At 39.8% G+C, this 18,605-nt stretch overlaps 1 protein-coding gene across 3 annotated transcripts; it reads left to right on the plus strand.

Annotated features, from left to right (window-relative positions):
- Positions 1–4,753: 4,753 nt before the first annotated feature.
- Positions 4,754–18,394, plus strand: map3k14a (mitogen-activated protein kinase kinase kinase 14a). Of its 3 annotated transcripts, none has more exons than XM_033644968.2 (16): positions 4,754–4,825; positions 11,211–11,480; positions 11,567–11,648; positions 11,769–11,991; positions 12,366–12,755; positions 12,843–12,977; positions 13,065–13,194; positions 13,610–13,738; positions 15,036–15,140; positions 15,240–15,397; positions 15,489–15,639; positions 16,824–17,141; positions 17,224–17,333; positions 17,529–17,667; positions 17,760–17,860; positions 17,960–18,394. In XM_033644968.2, exons 2-16 carry the CDS (start codon positions 11,225–11,227, stop codon positions 18,119–18,121), a joined length of 2,589 nt encoding a protein of 862 aa, XP_033500859.1. In that variant the 5' UTR covers positions 4,754–4,825; positions 11,211–11,224; the 3' UTR covers positions 18,122–18,394. The 3 variants fall into 3 exon arrangements, with proteins under 3 accessions (XP_033500859.1, XP_033500858.1, XP_033500860.1); XM_033644967.2 differs by lacking the exon at positions 4,754–4,825 and adding an exon at positions 9,005–9,171; XM_033644969.2 differs by lacking the exon at positions 4,754–4,825 and adding an exon at positions 9,237–9,389.
- Positions 18,395–18,605: the final 211 nt, after the last annotated feature.

Here is an 18,605-nt window from a genome sequence, read left to right on the forward strand (position 1 = left end):
CAAAGACACAGCGGTTGGAACCAAAGATCTCAAATTTGGACTCATCAGACCAAAGCACAGATTTCCACTGGTCTAATGTCCATTCCTTGTGTTTCTTGGCCCAAACAAATCTCTTCTGCTTGTTGCCTCTCCTTAGCAGTGGTTTCCTAGCAGCTATTTGACCATGAAGGCCTGATTCGCGCAGTCTCCTCTTAACAGTTGTTCTAGAGATGGGTCTGCTGCTAGAACTCTGTGTGGCATTCATCTGGTCTCTGATCTGAGCTGCTGTTAACTTGCGATTTCTGAGGCTGGTGACTCGGATGAACTTATCCTCAGAAGCAGAGGTGACTCTTGGTCTTCCTTTCCTGGGTCGGTCCTCATGTGTGCCAGTTTGGTTGTAGCGCTTGATGGTTTTTGCGACTCCACTTGGGGACACATTTAAAGTTTTTGCAATTTTCCGGACTGACTGACCTTCATTTCTTAAAGTAATGATAGCCACTCATTTTTCTTTAGTTAGCTGATTGGTTCTTGCCATAATATGAATTTTAACAGTTGTCCAATAGGGCTGTCGGCTGTGTATGAACCTGACTTCTGCACAACACAACTGATGGTCCCAACCCCATTCATAAAGCAAGAAATTCCACTAATTAACCCTGATAAGGCACACCTGTGAAGTGGAAACCATTTCAGGTGACTACCTCTTGAAGCTCATGGAGAGAATGCCAAGAGTGTGCAAAGCAGTAATCAGAGCAAAGGGTGGCTATTTTGAAGAAACTAGAATATAAAACATGTTTTCAGTTATTTCACCTTTTTTTGTTAAGTACATAACTCCACATGTGTTCATTCATAGTTTTGATGCCTTCAGTGAGAATCTACAATGTAAACAGTCATGAAAATAAAGAAAACGCATTGAATGAGAAGGTGTGTCCAAACTTTTGGCCTGTACTGTATGTCTATCCCAATACTTGAAAAATATACTTTGGATGTAAGCATCATAATCAGCAAGAGACCGTAATTAATAATGCCTATTTCTGGAAGATAAGAATAGCCCAAGAACGTTTCTAATGTACATTTGTGCACGACATCACTGAGGACATGTTTGCTTGTTTTGTGTGTTTGCCTGAGAAACTGAGCTGGGTGACAGGTGGTCGGGAATTCTCTGTTTATTCTTCACACAAGTGCTGAGTGTTGTTCATCAGGCAATCCTGCCCTTACACTTCCCCAGGCCAAATGAGTTCAAATGTGCCTAATCAAAATGGAAGCCAAATTTTACTGGTTGAACTGGGGGACCAGTGCATTAGCTGGTGTGTTATGACCACAAGAGATTGAATCCCCAGATGTAGCCTAAATCTACCAATAGACCTATATTTTGTTTATGTCCCCATCTGGAAAATGGACATCCTGCAAGTGAAACCATGCATAAAATTTCCATGTGACATGATTGAAGGTCAAATGTTATCTTTTAGCATACCAACACTGCCAATGTATCCTTACTGTTTAAGAAAAATAATTAGAAAAGCAATTGTAGTTTCTCCCACGATTGGAACATATTGTATAATTTGTCCACTGTTCAGATGATAGCTGCTTTGTGCAAGAGACCATCCATCTGCAGCATGACAAATGCTCAAATATCTTGTTATCATATTTTCTGCTCCAAACAAATGTTTGCCAGGAGCAAATGGTAGACTGAAACCCACTCTTCTGCTTGCTTTGTTTAAAAAATGCTTCCATGATTTGCTTTGAGAATCCCTTGGCTTTTGTTCACACATGTGCCACAGCACAGAGATATCCAGGGATTTCATTTGGTACTGGAAAGGGGAAATTACCAGATCATCGATATCTTCCTTGGCCTCCATTCACACATGGCACTGACTAAGAACTTCCAGCACATTTTTGAATGAAGCTGCTTAAACAACCCACAGTTTGTCCATACTGAAACAAGAAACAGACATCTATTTCAGTCTAGTGTTTATTCCACCATCTGTACATCACTTTTGCACATGTTTAGAATGACTCCCTGAACACTGATTATTGGTTTCACCCCTAAAACTGACCATAGTTTGCCTTTATCTAAAGTAGTAGTAGTGTGAACTGAGATACTAATATTTGTCTTACAATTATATATGTCTTACACTAACATTTTGGCCATATCCTACTTCAAAATCACAGGACATAGAAATCAACGTATCACAATTAATTGACATGTTTGCAAGGTTGTTGAGTATGAAAGACACTAATGCTTACTTAGCCCAATAAACTAAAGTTTAACACAGTATAATTACTTTAGATTACACATCAGTCAACAGCTAACGTTGTCCTGAAACAGTAATAGTAGTTTATGACTCCATCTTGTGGTCATTGTGTGTCAATACACATAACCCTACTGAAGAGTGGTGAAACCTTTGGGACAGTCTGTAAGAAATAGGAAAAGACAGCAAGCACCACCTGCAAAATGAAAGGTAAATAAGATGATGGCATAAGATAGAAAACAAAAATAAAGAAATGAATGAGCATACAAAAATAAAGATTAGATTAGATTTAGCTGGGAGTAACAGGGATATTTCATGTAATTTATTGCAGCTCTGGTGTTTTTTTTTAAGTCAGTAAACTTTTCACACCTCATAAGCATTTTTTTTCAAGTCAGCTTTATTCAACAAAGATACATGTTACAGAGCCAGACATCTTAGAAATTGTCAAAAAGAAAGGAGACAGATAAAGATTCAACAATAAGGACATTAAATTTGAATAAAAACCAAAAACAGAGACATAATTTTAAAATGATTCAGCAGACAAATTACCATATAGCTGGTTATACTGATGCATGGTGAATACACTTTTCTTATTGTTTGCATGATCCAGAGACTGCATTACATTTAAAATTTAAAATTTAAAAAACGTTTAAACATGGGAGATGATTTGGCAAATTTAGATGTGTGTTTATGAAATTCACCAAGCAGGATCATCAGGTTTAAAATACAATAAATGAATTAACATTGCTGTAAAAATAAACAATAACATCTTTACGACTGATTTTCACAGAGTGACCAGTAGGCTATTCCTTAAAATATATATGTTTCCAAATCTCTCCAAAATTTAATAGAAAGTTAATAACTAAAAAACAAATGTATCAAAGTTTCATATTCATTATTACAAAATGTACATTTTTCATCCAAGTCAGCAAACCTTGACACCAGGGTAGAAATTGTGCATTATTTTTTTTTTTAAATGAGTCTGTCTAACCTTGTTAGAAATATAGAATTTGAAGGGAAAAAATCTTCTGCCATTAAATGTAACATATTTGTAAGTTCATACAATTTTTATGTTGGTGAGATATTCTTTTCAGGCAAAAAAAACATTGTCTCATATTTATATTAGTACATTTTAACTCTTAATGCCCATCCCATTTCTTAGTACTGAGCATTTTAGTAAAACATAGGCTATGTTTTACTGGCATAAACATGGCATAAATATGTGGGGATGGTCTAAAGATCTAAATACTTTGTAAGTCAAATGCCTTTACCTTTAAGAAGGTTTGGCTTAATGGATGGCCACTATTAATACATCAGTAGTAAAGATGATATTTTTAAGTATCCAACGTTACATGAACATACTTTTACAGTTGTTTCAATAAATAGTTTTATGTGGTGACAAGTCACACACAAATGAAAACATAAATTCCAAGCAGTGCGTGCCTGCTGACAAAATTTTGATAATTTAAAAGGTAGTCTCGTCCTCTTGGACATTTCGTGTTCTGCTCTTTCAGGAAGTGAACTGCAGCTGTGGCTGTGTCAAATTAAAAACAGGCGCTTACAGGAAGTACAGAAAGTTCTGCTTCGAATTAAAAGCATAACTCAGAACCAGAATCTGACTCAGACTCAGACTCACAACCACAATCGGAATCAGAATTAGAATCAGAGCCACAATCCTGACTCACAACCACAATCAGAATCAGACTAAGAAATAGAATCAGAATCAGAATCAGAATCAGATTCAGACTCATAACCACAATCAGAATCAGACTAAGAAATAGAATCAGAATCAGAATCAGAATCAGATTCAGACTCATAACCACAATCAGAATCAGACTCAGAATTAGAATCAGAATCAGAATCAGAATCAGATTCAGACTCACAACCACAATCAGAATCAGACTAAGAAATAGAATCAGAATCAGAATCAGATTCAGACTCATAACCACAATCAGAATCAGACTAAGAAATAGAATCAGAATCAGAATCAGAATCAGATTCAGACTCATAACCACAATCAGAATCAGACTCAGAATTAGAATCAGAACAACAATCGTAATCAGACTCAGACTCAGAACCTAAATCTGAATCAGGAATACTTTATTGATCGAGGGACAGAAAATTGTGATTCCTTACAGTCGTTTCGATGTAAAGAATAGGGAATTATAGTAAGAATAACAGTATGATATAAGATGATGTAAATATAAAGCAATAAAATACAATAAAATAGATACAAAGGTGCATTATGCTACAATGTTAACACTAGTACTTAAGATATTAAGAATAACATATACATCTTCACTGTGCTGAGTCTGTAAGTGTGTATTGATATACAAATATGTGCACTGTGCTACATCACACTGTATGCTTACTAAAACATGTACACAGAGGTAGCACTTAAACATTGTCAAAGAAGCCCAACAATTAATAACTAATAATAATCACGAAAAATAGATTTATCATCGTGGCATTATGAATACCATTACAGTAAAGTTAAGGGAACATGCATTTATTTTGAAATTTAACCGGAAGCCAATACTCTAGCCTTAACTGATGATCTGATCGCCATCGGCCGACGCCTACTTATAGGAAGATCGGTAAGTGAAAAATCTACTGTACATATAACGTTTAATTAAATAGTTTAATCAGTTTAATGACCTCAATCTTTTCTGCTTTGTTTTGAGACAACGATTATAACGTTAACAAAAGTTCCGGTTTCTCAACGAGCGGCAACACGGTCTAAGTTTTATGTGTAATGGCGATAAATGTGGCTAGAAGGAAGTAATTATGTTAGCTCACTGACATCACGTACACACGTTTAAAGAAGAATACAGCTAACGGGAGATAGAGGCTAGGTTTATACGATTATATGTTGATTTGTGATAACTAAACACAGTGAATATTAAACAGTGAATGGTAGGCTGCTGTTAATGTAAGCTTCACGGTAACGTTACATTTCACCAAACTTTTCAGACCCGCTCATCCGCCTGTTGAAACCAGATGTGTGTGATTAAAACAACTCCAGCTTGCTTGTGTTTGTTCTGTAGGTCTCATGACAGGACCTCCTTTGTGTTAACTTTAAGAAAAATAATCTGAGAATAAACACAAGAAGCATGTCAGTGGTTACAAATAACGTTACTGCATACAAAGCTATTATATACATGTAATGCATATGAACGAGAAAGGTGTTTTATAAATCATTTTGACCTCATTATTCACTAACTTTATCTAAGAGTTCCCATAATAGTTATTATGTTCATTTCATGTAGTCCAATATTGATATATTTCATGTAGCTATCAGCTCATGTCAGCCTAATTGATATATTAAATATTCAGGCGTTATTAGCCCGTATCTACCAGCTTTAATTGTTTTACATTTGTCAGCCTTGACAGGTATGTAGAGTCCCAGTCTTGGTCATTCTCCACTCTGCACAAATACATGCCGGACCATTTTTGGCCCGGAGTCAAACTCCTGGCCTGCATTTAAAGTTAAGCAGTCCTGGCCTGGGTCCGTCTTTGAATGAGAAACCAGTGGTGTCCTCTCAGAGCAAATGTCCTCTTTACTTTTCTCTGCAAAATAGCAAGAAAGTGCTGAAAAGACAATGAATTTTCTCCACCTACGAAGTGGGGTGCCACTCCTCCTGAACACTGAAGTGGAGTTTACAACTCACATTTATCTTAGTCACAATACAGTTAATTTAGTTTATTAGGATCCCCATTAGCTACAGCATTGCAGGAGCTACTCGTCCTGTGGTCCACAAGACAGACTGTACATCGTGATAATGCAACCATTAGCACTTGCGTCATAACACATAACATCAAAGAAAAACAGGATACAACTAAAGCACGCAGACAAGACAGGCTCCTGACAGTTCATTAATCAGAATATATGAAATAGTCCATTAAACTCCAGTGACTGCAACACATTGCAAATGATGATACAGTCCATTTCACTCTTGTATTCAATACAATAATCAAATTATATGAAGTAGTCCATTTCACTCCAGTGTCCCCAACACCTTGCAAATCCTGATACTGCTTGTTTCACTAAGGTATTCAATGCAATAATCAAAGTACACGTGTAGCACAGTATATTCTAACATTGTATGTAACAAATACATATCATGTAGCCATGTGATTGTTGTAGTCAAGATATCAGCATTAATCCTGGTATGACCTCTATCAAGACTATCTGTGCAGAGTTAAAAGCTGAGTGACAGGGAGAAGCTGTGGAGTGTTATAGACACACTGATGCAATGTGCTGCAAATGTAGAACCAATTTGTGCCTTTCAAATTGCAGTTAATGCATATAACCAGTTGTCTTAAAATGTCTTGCTTGAGCTGACCAGCTGTTCAAAACCCAAAGATATTCAGTTCACAGTGATATAAAAGAGAGAATAGCAGCAACATAAACAAAACTGTGATCATATTGTCCCTGTATGTGCAGGAAAATTGTCAAGGGAAGTGATCATTTTCAGTTCCTCCACACTCATTGTATATAACATTGTCATCTGGACGAAAATGTGCAGAAAACATTGATAACAGATGACTTAATGTAATGACAACTATTTTATCATTGTAGTTAATCGTCAAGTACCAGGAATAAGTGAAGTTGTTAGAAGAGACACAGAGAGGTCTAACTTGAGGAAGTTGAAGTCAAAGCATTCAGATGTTTTCTTAAATGCTTTGGACATATGTAGTCTAAGACTGGGACATTTTTCCTGAGAAGCAGCCGGCGTTTACCATTTAGGAATGCTTGGCTGTGTGTTTTCTGTGGCTGACTTCAGGTTGCGTCCCTTTTCCCTGTCCTTACTAAAGGCTTTGGAATTTCATTAATCTGTGTGGGTGTACAGCAGAAGTCTGCTCAATATAGCCACTGACTGTATGTGGAGTTAAGCTCAGGACTGCTCTGCAAAACTAGATCACATTTGATTGCACCAATTCATATTTGAGAATTATGGGTATTTTGTACTTAACATACTGATTAGGTACATCTGTACATCTCAGAAACTCTAGGCTAATCCTATGCAACAGCCCATAAGAACTCAAATCTCTGTGTAGTTTATAACTTTCAGTTCCTGTTGACACTGAAAAAATGACAAACATTCATTGGTCCCAGTTTCTCAATTGTGGGGATTTGCTCTTTGTCTCTGTTTTCCATCATGTTTAAGTGTTATGTCTTTGAGTTGTAGAGAAAACAAGCCAGAAGCCAGCGCTTTAGAAAGTTGTAATGGCAATTTTTTACTTTTCTGACATTTTATAGACCAAACTAGAGTTGCAAACAGTGGTTATTTCTGTTATTGGTTAATCTGCCTATTGTTTTCCTAATTGATTGACCAGCTGTTTGGTCAATCAATTAGGAAATGGCTGAAGTTAGACGGACAGACTGAAAACCTAATCCTATTAAATAAAACTGATGTTGACAAAGTTTTCCTTTGGGGACATAATTTACAGTTGAAAAAAGGTAATAAATCGCAATATATTTTATCGCAATACTCAGCATATTGCAACATATTGAAAATCGCAATAGCATTGTATCGTGATTTAAGTATCGTAATAATATCGTATCGTGGATCCCTCAGTGATTCCCACCCCCTAAATATTAGCCTAATTGGATTCATTTTTATATGCTGTACCTTTTGATGATGTTTGAGATTTCCTTTCCTGTGTTTGGCCATGTTTGGTCCTGCTGCTACTAATACTCATTATCCAGGCAACATTGCATTGTCAGACCTTTTTCCCCAGAAAAGTTTGAATCACTCAGTGGCTGATAGCCAGAGCAGGCAAAAGCACATGGGAGAAGTTTCCAATATAAACCATAAGACTTTATATGACTGCCTAATCCTAATTGTATCGGTGTGTCAAAGATATTGTTGCCATAACAGCAAACAGTTTCCTTTATAGGCGGCTGTGAACAACTTGCATTAAGCTTTGTGTTCTTGGTTCATGGCGGAGCCTCTCAAGTGGTATTCTGAATTTCCTGTGTTCTGTGGTGGTTTTTATATGAGTAAGTTGTTTTGCTGCTGAAAAGAAAAGCAAGTGAGATTATTTCAGATAGCTAGATGATAGAAGTCACCTCAGATTTCTAGTGACAGCTCATATAATACAGTTGCTCCGAATTCTCATGGTGGCAAATATTTTCCATAAGATCCTCATAATATCAGATATCAGAAGTTTGCTGTCTCAGTAAAACTCTTGTTTGATGTTAGTTTTTATGACATGCCATATAGTGGAGAGAGTATGTGGGGGTGTGACATGACATGTGACACACTTATATATATTGGCTGACAACAAGGTACATGCTCATTAGGTTATCAGAGCACATGAAAGGTCACAAAAGTCTTTACGTTTCCTTTAGTACTGTGGGTGTGTGCACTAGGTCAAGAACTCTTTTAACAGCATGCGCACAGCGATGTGAAGGTTCTGTTGTGTTTTTGACCTAATAAGCAAACATTCTCTTTGTTCATGTTCTGATTTTGATTTGACTTTGATGCTGTAATGATCCCATCAATTATTAACTCTTCTAAGAGTAAAACCTGAGTTTATCTTGATGGGCAACAGAGAGCTGTTGTTCTGCTTTTTAACTGTCCATAGTTCACGGTTGATCATCAAAAGCATAACCAAACATTTTATCCTTTAATCTAGTCAGAGGGAAGAGCAAAGAACCAGCCCTGTTGGAGGGAGTGGAGGGAGGGGGGAATATGGGGAAGTGGAGATGCATTTCCCATAAGTCATTGTCAGCCAGCTCCTCCCCCCCGGGTTGGCTGAGAGCCAGCATCAAGCAGAGCACAGCAGCAGGGACTAAGCTGAGACGTTACCGAGAATCAGAACATGAAGGACGAGGCACACAAACACAGCAGCACCTAGTTTTACTAATGTAGATGACAGGTTATTCAGAGCGGATACACGGGAGAGAGACAGCAGTTCAGTGTGGCATCTGTCGGTACGTCTCCACGCCCCTCGGCCTCACACATACACAGAGTTGTTTTTGTGGTCGTGTTGATTGCAGTTGGGTTTTTCTCTATTTCCTTTCCACGTAAATTCATCGGGGTGTGGTGTTGCGCCGGGCTCTCAGAGCACCGGCAGTGTCTTAAGAAGGAAGTGACAGTTGAATTGCTGTGTTCTAGATAGATCTTGCAGTGCATGAAGTCGGCACACAAGGTAATGATTACTAAACTTAAATAGCTTTTGTTGAAATTTGACTTTGACTTTCTTTAGTACTTGAATTAGTACTGTGTTAATATTGTCAAGGGCAAGAATATGCAACAGTTTTTTTGGCAGCCATGCGATTGTTGTAGTCAAGATATCAGCATTAATCCTGGTATGTCCTCTATCTAGACTATCTGTGCAGAGTTAAAAGCTGAGTGACAGGGAGAAGCTGTGTTATAGACACACTGATGCAATGTGCTGCAAATGTAGAACCAATTTGTGCCTTTCAAATTGCATTTAATGCATATAACCAGTGCTTAGATGAAATGAGTGAGTCTCAGGATGTTGATTTTACTGTCATACATGTTGTGATTATTATAACCCCCAAGCCATCTGCAGTCAATTAATTAAATCTTCATTGGAAATTCAGCCTGGCCTAATGTCCTCCTGAGCGAAACAGAGTATGTGCATGTAACGACACAGTTGCAACTGTCAAAACAAGGCCGGGGTTCAGTTTCCTGTCTCATCTGCCCACAAACTTTCAAAGTTTCGGTTCAAGTGATCATCATGATCCTGAGCGCACTTGACGCAGTCTGATATGTTAAAGTTTAAACAAGCTCTAAAGAAGCACATTAATATGTACGGTACAATGCCCGTCATTGTTTCACTGGAGTGTGTGCATATTTCTACTGACAAGAGTAAACATCTCATCATGAGTCAAGTATATGAGCTCTTTTTCTTTGCTTGACAGTCTTGGATATGACAAAATGAACTTTTTAGCCCATTAAAAATAAATGAAACGTTAAGAATCAAATCAAAAACAAACAAATAAAACTTAGTAGAATGTTTAAGTTGAAAATAGGACAAATATTTAGTTGTCACTTTCCAGTTTTTCCACTTTTCTAGGCACCGTCACTCTCACATTAGCAGATAATAAAAAGTCCTTTGTTACATTATCAGGAAGTACAAACTTCACAACGTTTATAAAGGTCAGTTACTAGTGATGATAGACAGCAACCATGTGATTAATACATAGACTTGTGTTAGACTTTTAACACTTCATGGACAGAGCAATTTGTAAAGGAGACAAATGAATTGCCATGGCATTGCCACATACGATTTTGTAAACTGCTATTGCAGCATTTAGTCTGTTAATCAATATGTTGATTGACAGAATATTAATTGGCAGCCATTTTGTAATCCCATCATTTTTTAAGAAAAATGCCAGATGTTTGCAGGTTTTAGCTTCTTATATGTCAGGATTGATCTGTTTTCTTTGTCATATATGATAGTCATCTTAATATCTTTGGGTTTGGACTGTTTTTAGCCTGACAAAACATGACATTTGAAGATATTCGCTTTGAGGAATTACACTTTAATACACAAACAGATTATTGAATAAATAAATGGCAGATTTCTTGCAGCCCTATTATAAACTCTCACAATTGAGACACGGCCAGCATGTCTTTAGTGGAGCTGCATCAATTAATTGATTAATTGTCAACTATTAGATTAATTGCCAGCTAATTTGGTAATTGGTTAATTGGTTTGAGTAATTTTTTAAAAGAAAAAATCCAGTTCTCCAAATCTCCTATCTTCTTAAATATGAATATTGCCTGGTTTCTTTGCTCCTCTATGACAGCAAACTGAGTGAACCGGTTTCCCAAAAAATGCTGCCAAGATTTCAAAAAACAGATGCACAGAGGTTCAGGCGAACTGTTAATGATCAGTTATTATTACAAATATTACTTATTTGACATCAATGCTCTCATTTGTACAAGTGTGGAGAAAGAACTCAAGTTAGCAACTGCTTATGCTTTTCTCTCTCTCCAGATCAAGCAGATGAAATGGCGGTGAGGCAAAGGATCTTTAACTCAACAGCCCCCTTCTCCGGGTCACCCCAAGCTAAGCTGAAGGGGTCGTACCCATCCTGCTCGGCTGCGGACCAGGAGACGGAGGAGGAGGAAGAGGAGGGGAAGGAGAGCAAAATGGCCGACATAGCCTGTTTCTCCCCTTTGATAAATAAACTCCTGACACATGGGACCGCAGAACAAGTGGGAGAAATGCCACTGAAGACCTCAACCTTCATTGCCCAAGCTGAATGTAATTATGTCTTTTTGATTTTTTTTCCCAAATGAATCAAATAACTGTGCCTGGACAGTGTAACATTAACACTGTGCTCTCCTCAGGTGAAACCCAGGACTCCCAACAGTTTAGTCCATCCTGCTTTGAACATTCCTTTGTTCCCTCCCCGAACTGCTTCACCAGCAGGTATGACATAACCTTGACAACATTGCATACACATTTCAAGCTTCTTGTTTGTTTACAAAGGTTATGCTGAATTGTTTAATGCCATGTCTGGAATTTACCACACTTCTTCCTCTTCTTTAGTCTTTCCTCAGAGCACAACAATGTGGCGTGCCCAACCACAGCCTCCGTCCAGGAGCCGAGCAGCTTGTCAACACAGCTCACCCCGAGAAAGAGGACCAGGAAGAGACAGAAGCGCAAAGGGAAGAAAAAAGCAGAGAAGAAGAAGGAGAAGCAGCGGCACAGACATCGAATGCCCTCTGGAGTCCCTGAGCAGGAGAGTGGAAGTTCTCTTGTCCGGGTCCTGGTAAGAACTGTGATTACTCTTCACATAGCATAGAGCCTTACGTATGAAAAAGTGATTGAAACCATTTAGAAGTAAGTTGGCACATTGTATACTCTTGTAAAATTTAAAAGAACCTTGTGTATCATCTTCAAGGATAAATTGCCACATTCTTTGGCAGTTGGAGGCTCAACCTCTAGACATTCCCATGCAAACATGATCTTTCCTGTGTCACCAAAGTGAATCACCTAATTCATACAAAGCTGCTTCTCATTCACTCTCATTCGTTCTCACCTTGAACGTTCAGCCCCCGAGCAAACTTGCCTGAGAATGAAAACATTGTGGAGTCTGGAAAACCGTGCCTGATTCTGATTCTGATTTTTGCTCATCTCCTGTAGGAAGAGTCGTCTCTTGGAGGGAGAAGTGACCTCAGTACTTCGTGCTGTAGCAGCATCGAGAGCTCAGAGGAGCAGGACAGAGGGCCTTCACTCTACAGCCGACAGGTCTACACCACAGGCTCCAGTTGCTCTCCTCTGAACTGGAGGGACCAGGTCTGCGGCCCCCTCTCCAGTCTCCATTCCTATGGGCAGGACAGCGACTCAGACTCCCTCAGCAGTCTGGGAGACTATTCGCTGGCCCTTGCTGGCCTCAGGGGCAGCGTCAGTCAGGGGGACCCGTGCTACGCAGGGCCCTTTTTCAAAGATGTGGAGAGGGATGTCAGAGAAGAGGAGGATGAGCTATCAGCATCTGATTCTGTCGTCAACGAGGGAATCATCTTTTACAATGATGTACGTTCTGCTTTAAGTCAAACTGCTTTTTGACTCAGTTTAAAATGTGGTTCAACCAAACTAACTTATATTCTTTTTTTCTATCAGAAAATCCAGCCTGTGGACTCTGAATACAAGGAAGGGAGGGAGTATGTCCTCTCAGAGTTCATCAAGGAGGGCTCCTATGGTGAAGTACACAGTGCTCATGATGTCAACACAGGCTTCAGATTTGCTGTGAAAAAGGTAACAGAGCCTATCGCCCTCTTTGTGTTTTTCCACTGCCTGGTTTTAAAGTGTGCTCACTCTTTTTTTCCATTCTTTTGCTAACAGATCGCCCTGAAGAGGTTCTGCAGCGAGGAGGTGGGTGCGTGGAGTGCCCTCAGATCTCCTCATGTGGCAGAACTCTTTGGAGTGGTCAGAGAGGGACCTTACGTTGTCCTCTTCATGGACCGCAAATATGGTAAACAAGGCTCACTGCTGCCTTTTACACACAGCACATTTTGCCAGCGCTTACTGCTGATGTTGAGATCGAGGGTGGAAATTGTTGGGCGAGAGGTGATGAATTAAGTGCAAAATAATGAACATTACAGAAAAACGGATGCGATTAGTGTCAAGATGTGGCTGTGGGCGGTTCTGGAATGTCAGAAATGACTGTTGAGCTTCCTTGAAGTGCTATGGTCCAAATTACGCCAAACATCTGTGATGGGACATGCCCGCTTGTTAAACACACATGACATAGCTCACACTTTTACTTTGTCTTCAAATTCCAGGCTGTAATAAAAGAAATGGTTGATTCAGACACCGTGTATCAGTAAATATGTAAGAATGTAAGATATCTCAGTCTTACCCTGGTCTGACTTTATCTGTTATTCCAGGCTCCCTGGGCCAGCTGATAGCTGAGCGTGGCCGGCTGCCAGAGGACCTAAGTCTCCACTATGACACGCAGATCCTAACAGCGCTGGAGTACTTAGGGAAGAAAAAAGTGGTGCATCTAGACATTAAAGGTACGTTACACAGCAGGTGTTTTTATGATATTTTTTTTTAACATACAGCAGTTTAACTGATGTTCAAGTCTCAATGAGGTTATTCTAAAAAGGCAAAGCATGAATGGTGATATCATGAAGAAAACTGATTTTAACCACTGAATTTTTATCTTGTAGCCAAGTAGTTACTGATGTTTGACATATCTAAGTCACCTTAGTTATTGCTTTTATTATTATATTTTTTAGCTGTTAATTTTCCCCAAAAAAATGTGGATGAAATTTGAATGTTTATCTCTTTATTGTGCATAACTCAATATTGGATTGTAACATTCATATGTCCTTTTACTTGTTAATCTTGTAAATGTTTTTCCTCTAAAGCAATGAATTGTAATAAAATATGAATGTAAATGTTCAAATTAAAAGAGGCTTACACATCAGATATTGGCATCGACCCATGAATACTTTCGAGCTAAATTTTAACAGCAGATCAAAGTAGCACAATAGTAAGAACAGTAAAACTAAATGTGTCAGCTTAACTTTTACTTGTCGTTGTAGTGGAAAACAAAAACATACAGAGGAGAGAAAGTCAGATTTCTAATTAGTTCTCATCAGAGGATTATGTGCCTTTGTGCGCAGCTGTTGTGTGGAACACAAGTGTCATAGATACACAGATCTGATCCTCGGCACCTGTGTTGTGAAACTAGACTGCCACAGAGAAGTCGATGGGCTGGGAATTTCCCACAGTGTGACTCACCGCTGCTCTTTAGAGGCGGCGCATGTGCACAGAATCAGGAGAGCAAGAAAGAAAGGCAGAACGAAACAGAGGGGGGGATGGGATGAGGAGCAGGAAGTAGTTAGCGAGAGAACAAAGTACAAACACAGAAAGAAGGCAGAAGATGAAAAATAAAGTCGACAGAAGTATTAAAAAAAAAGAAGGAAAGAGAAAAACAAAAAGAGAACTAAGTTAGAGGAAGAGAAAAAGACAGACTTAAGCAGGAAGACAAACATGATTGTGCTGTCGCCGCTCAGGCGCCACCTGGTGTCTGTAATGCCTCAGGAATAGCAATGACAGCAAATCTCTTTATCTGCTCCCTGTTTGTTACCAGACTCCACATTCATTTCTTATTAAAGTGTTTTCTTCAGCAGCTGTCTCTCGCTGATGTCATGTTTCCCTCTTATTTTTGCTCCTTTGTCTGTAGACCATTTCGTGTCTGTGCAGCTGCCCTGTTTCTAATTAAGTCATCCATAAACTACACTGCCCAAGTCATGGAAATCTATGCTAATGCTTTGGATTATTGACTCTGCTTGTTTCCCACAGCTGACAATGTGTTGCTGTCGGAGGACGGTAGAGACACCTTTTTGTGTGATTTCGGACATGCAGAGAGACTGGACAATCAGGGACAGAGCCTCAGTGGGTCCAAAGGTAAATACAGTGTAACTTTAGCAATTCAGTTAAGAAGGGTGGGTAATTTATCATCCGCCATGTCTTAATTAATTGTTTTCCTGATGTAATTCGATGCAGATATGAAGGGCACAGAGACCCATATGGCCCCCGAGATTGTTAAAGGGGAACCCCGCGGAGCCAAAGCAGATGTGTGGAGCAGCTGCTGCATGTTACTGCACATGCTCAATGGGTGTCAACCCTGGACAAGATACTACACCTGTAGACTCTACCTGAAGGTAAAGAGACACCCTACACCCACTGTTCAGCCCACTGCTCACCATATTCACATCAGACTTTGACCCAAGTCCGTTGTCGTGATGGTTACAGATTGCTAACGAGCCTCCGCCACTGAGGGAGATCCCACCTGACTGTAGTCCTCTCACAGCTGAAGTTATCAAGGCAGGACTTCAGAAGGATCCAGCTAAGAGAGCATCAGCATCTGGCCTCAAAGAAAAAACTGCCAGAGCTCTGAAAGAAGGTAACTAAACCTGCATAGCGTCTTTATCAATGCAAGTGGTGTGTTCATATACACACACACACACACACACACATATATACACAGTTAAATTAGTTCAAGGCTCTATATTACTGTCTTGTAACAAACGCAGAACAAATGTAGGGTTTAGGTACATCTCCATATGCATTAAATATGGGTTGTAAGGGTACCATACCATAAGTGTTTGGTGGAAACATGGCTATAGTGGAGTAATGGTATCCAGAATGAAGTCACGCTCCCTCTGTGTGTGTTGTAATCCAAGCTTCTCTGTTCTTAGTTTTGGTAGCTGGGCCAGCTACACGTGCATGATAGTGGACATGAATCAGTCAATTTGAAACTTTTGGCCCCCCTCATGCACGACCTCCCACACAACTTTGTAAAAGCAAATGGTCGAGTGCAATTCAAAACGTTAAGCTGTTTGCCAGTGGTGTCCCAAACATTCAACTGAAACCATCAGCCTTGAGCTACCTAAACATATTTTACGGGATGTTTTTTGAAGCTAGCATTAGAAGGATAGGAAGCAGGCTAATAGTTTCATAACACAGATTTAGGTCACTGTAGATTGAAGATATAGCTCCTTACTGAGTTTAAAATGTTACTAATATTTCTTAAATAACTTAAAATCAGTATTCGAACAGAGTAATAGCCAAGATGTACACCCTCTTGCTTGTCTAGTGTACTACCTTGTCACTTGACCTTGCTCACAAGAGGATAGCTTTATTGCTCTGATTATCTCGGTGTGTGTTCAGGTGGTTTACAACACCTTGCTGAGAACAAAAAGGGTAGGGGGAGGCGTGGCTGACACCTACATTTGATTTGGTCTCTGATGCTGGTGCTCTAGTGTGACATCTAGTGGTTTTAAATGTTATAGAACCTTTAACCACATAACATGATATAATGCCATGTATTGTAGCCCCACTTTCTTATGTAGAGACCTGATAATTTACAGAGATCTGCGCTTTGCTGTCTTGTCTCAGGCTGATGTTCAGTTCCAGTATCTTTTAAGCACAATATATTCTGTAAAGAAAGGTATAGGTAATTTTTTTAACCTAAAAAACTATAAAAGCAATAGGGAGAAAAACATATTTTTTAAAAGGAATAACTCTTTTGAATGCATCATTATGAACTTTGTGAAGACTTAATGTATTGTGTTTGTGTGACCGCAGTGGGAGGACTCACCAGCCCGGTGAAGGGACCATACACTGAGCCCCTGCATTTTGCCAACAAACCTCCCGACTCCCTGCAACTTCTCAACAGCAGTGTTAACTATGAGGATGAGGAGGAACATCAAGAGTCTGTTGAGGAATTGATCACAACAGGGAGGATGGAGGAACTGAATGATGATGATGACGTGGAGGCTGATTTGAAAGAGTCAAAGCGAGACTCATCTTTCTGTCCCCAAACGCTGATCTCTGAGCCAAACCACAAGAGGGCCAAGAAGATCACCACTGTGCCTGAACTTGAGCTACGTAAACTGGAGCGAGGTGATGTTTCTCTCGGTGTTCTGCTTAGTTTTGTGTGTTAAATGTTTGCATTCTAACTCATTGTTCCTATGCTTAATTGCAGATTTCTACCTGAGCAGTCTGTCCCAGCTCCACTCAGCTGAGGTGCAGGAGCAGCTACTGTCTTGTCTCAGCAGCGACCATTATTCCACCTGGGAACCCTGGGACAAAAAGGTAACCCAAAGTTCACAATTTTATATAATTTTTAATTTCATATAAAAATTAGTCAATTTGGCCTGACCAAATACTCGAATATAGCAAAGTTGGGTCCATTAAACAAAGAGCTTCATTGGTGTTTACCCATTTTGGCTAAAGCATTAACAGAATCACTGTTTGACTTGTGTTTCTCTTTTTCAACCCGTATTCTAGGACTCCGGCCGCTGGTCCCTGAGCCCAGGAGACGACCTCAGCTCTGGTGTCTTCTCCTACACCAGTCAGCCAGACGTGCAGGTTTCCAGTTTGGATTTCTTGAACCACACACAGCTACCACCACCCTGCTGTTTTGAAGGTGAGATAAAGACATTAACACCTCACCTCTTTTAAACTTTGCAATGTGCCAAACTGTAACACAGATCTCTCTGTGCTCTGTGATTGGCTCAGGGGTGGATGTCTGCATCAGAGACTTCAACAGGAGGAGCATCCGCATCAGAGAGACACGCAGGGTAAAAGTGGGCCACATCGCCACTGGAATCAGTGATCAGGTAAGCATGTAGCAGCCCTCACATGCTCATGTGTCAAGACTGCTGTTCATGTTAGTCTGTTTCAGTGTTTAATGTGTAAATGTGTCTGTCCTTTTTTAGATCTCTGAGAGGGTTTTCACCCTGGAAACCCAGCAGGGCCAGCAGGTCGCTCATGATGAGGAGGTGCAGGAGTCCGGTCTGGAGCTCTGCTGTGTTCCTGCTCCAGACTTCAGCTCTGCCTGGAGGTGGAGGATCAGAGACGGAGTGCTGGAGACGAGATAGAGCCCTCAGCTCTCTCCCATTGGCCGCAGTGTCATCTTATTCATCACCTCATGGCCTTCTGTTGAATTGTTTCAAGTGTTTGCCTTTCAGTTGTCTGAGTGTGCGAGGGCCATGCCTTCACGAGCGGTAAAATCCAATTTTTGTAGCACACTTGTCTCATGTTTTAATTGCCATAAAGGGGGTGGGGGGGCTTTTTGACCACTGTGATGTTTACATGTTTCACCCTTTCTTATTGCATGTTTACACTGAGTCAATAAACAGCATATGAAACTATGCTGTTGTCGTGGCAATTTTTAGCAGATCTGCTTGGGAGTCGGCAAACGAGACTGAATAGCTTCATGCACGAGAGATTATTCTCTATAGAGAAGATACAACCTCAGGCTCAGAGCTCAGAGTTTGTGCCCAGGACAGCGAATACAGGGCGTCTTTATACCTACACTCAGACGACAAGATGATGAGAAATCAGTTGTAGCTTTCTTGGGCT

This window comes from Epinephelus lanceolatus, chromosome 18, assembly GCF_041903045.1.
Source record: "Epinephelus lanceolatus isolate andai-2023 chromosome 18, ASM4190304v1, whole genome shotgun sequence".
In the NCBI taxonomy this organism is placed as follows: domain Eukaryota; kingdom Metazoa; phylum Chordata; class Actinopteri; order Perciformes; family Serranidae; genus Epinephelus; species Epinephelus lanceolatus.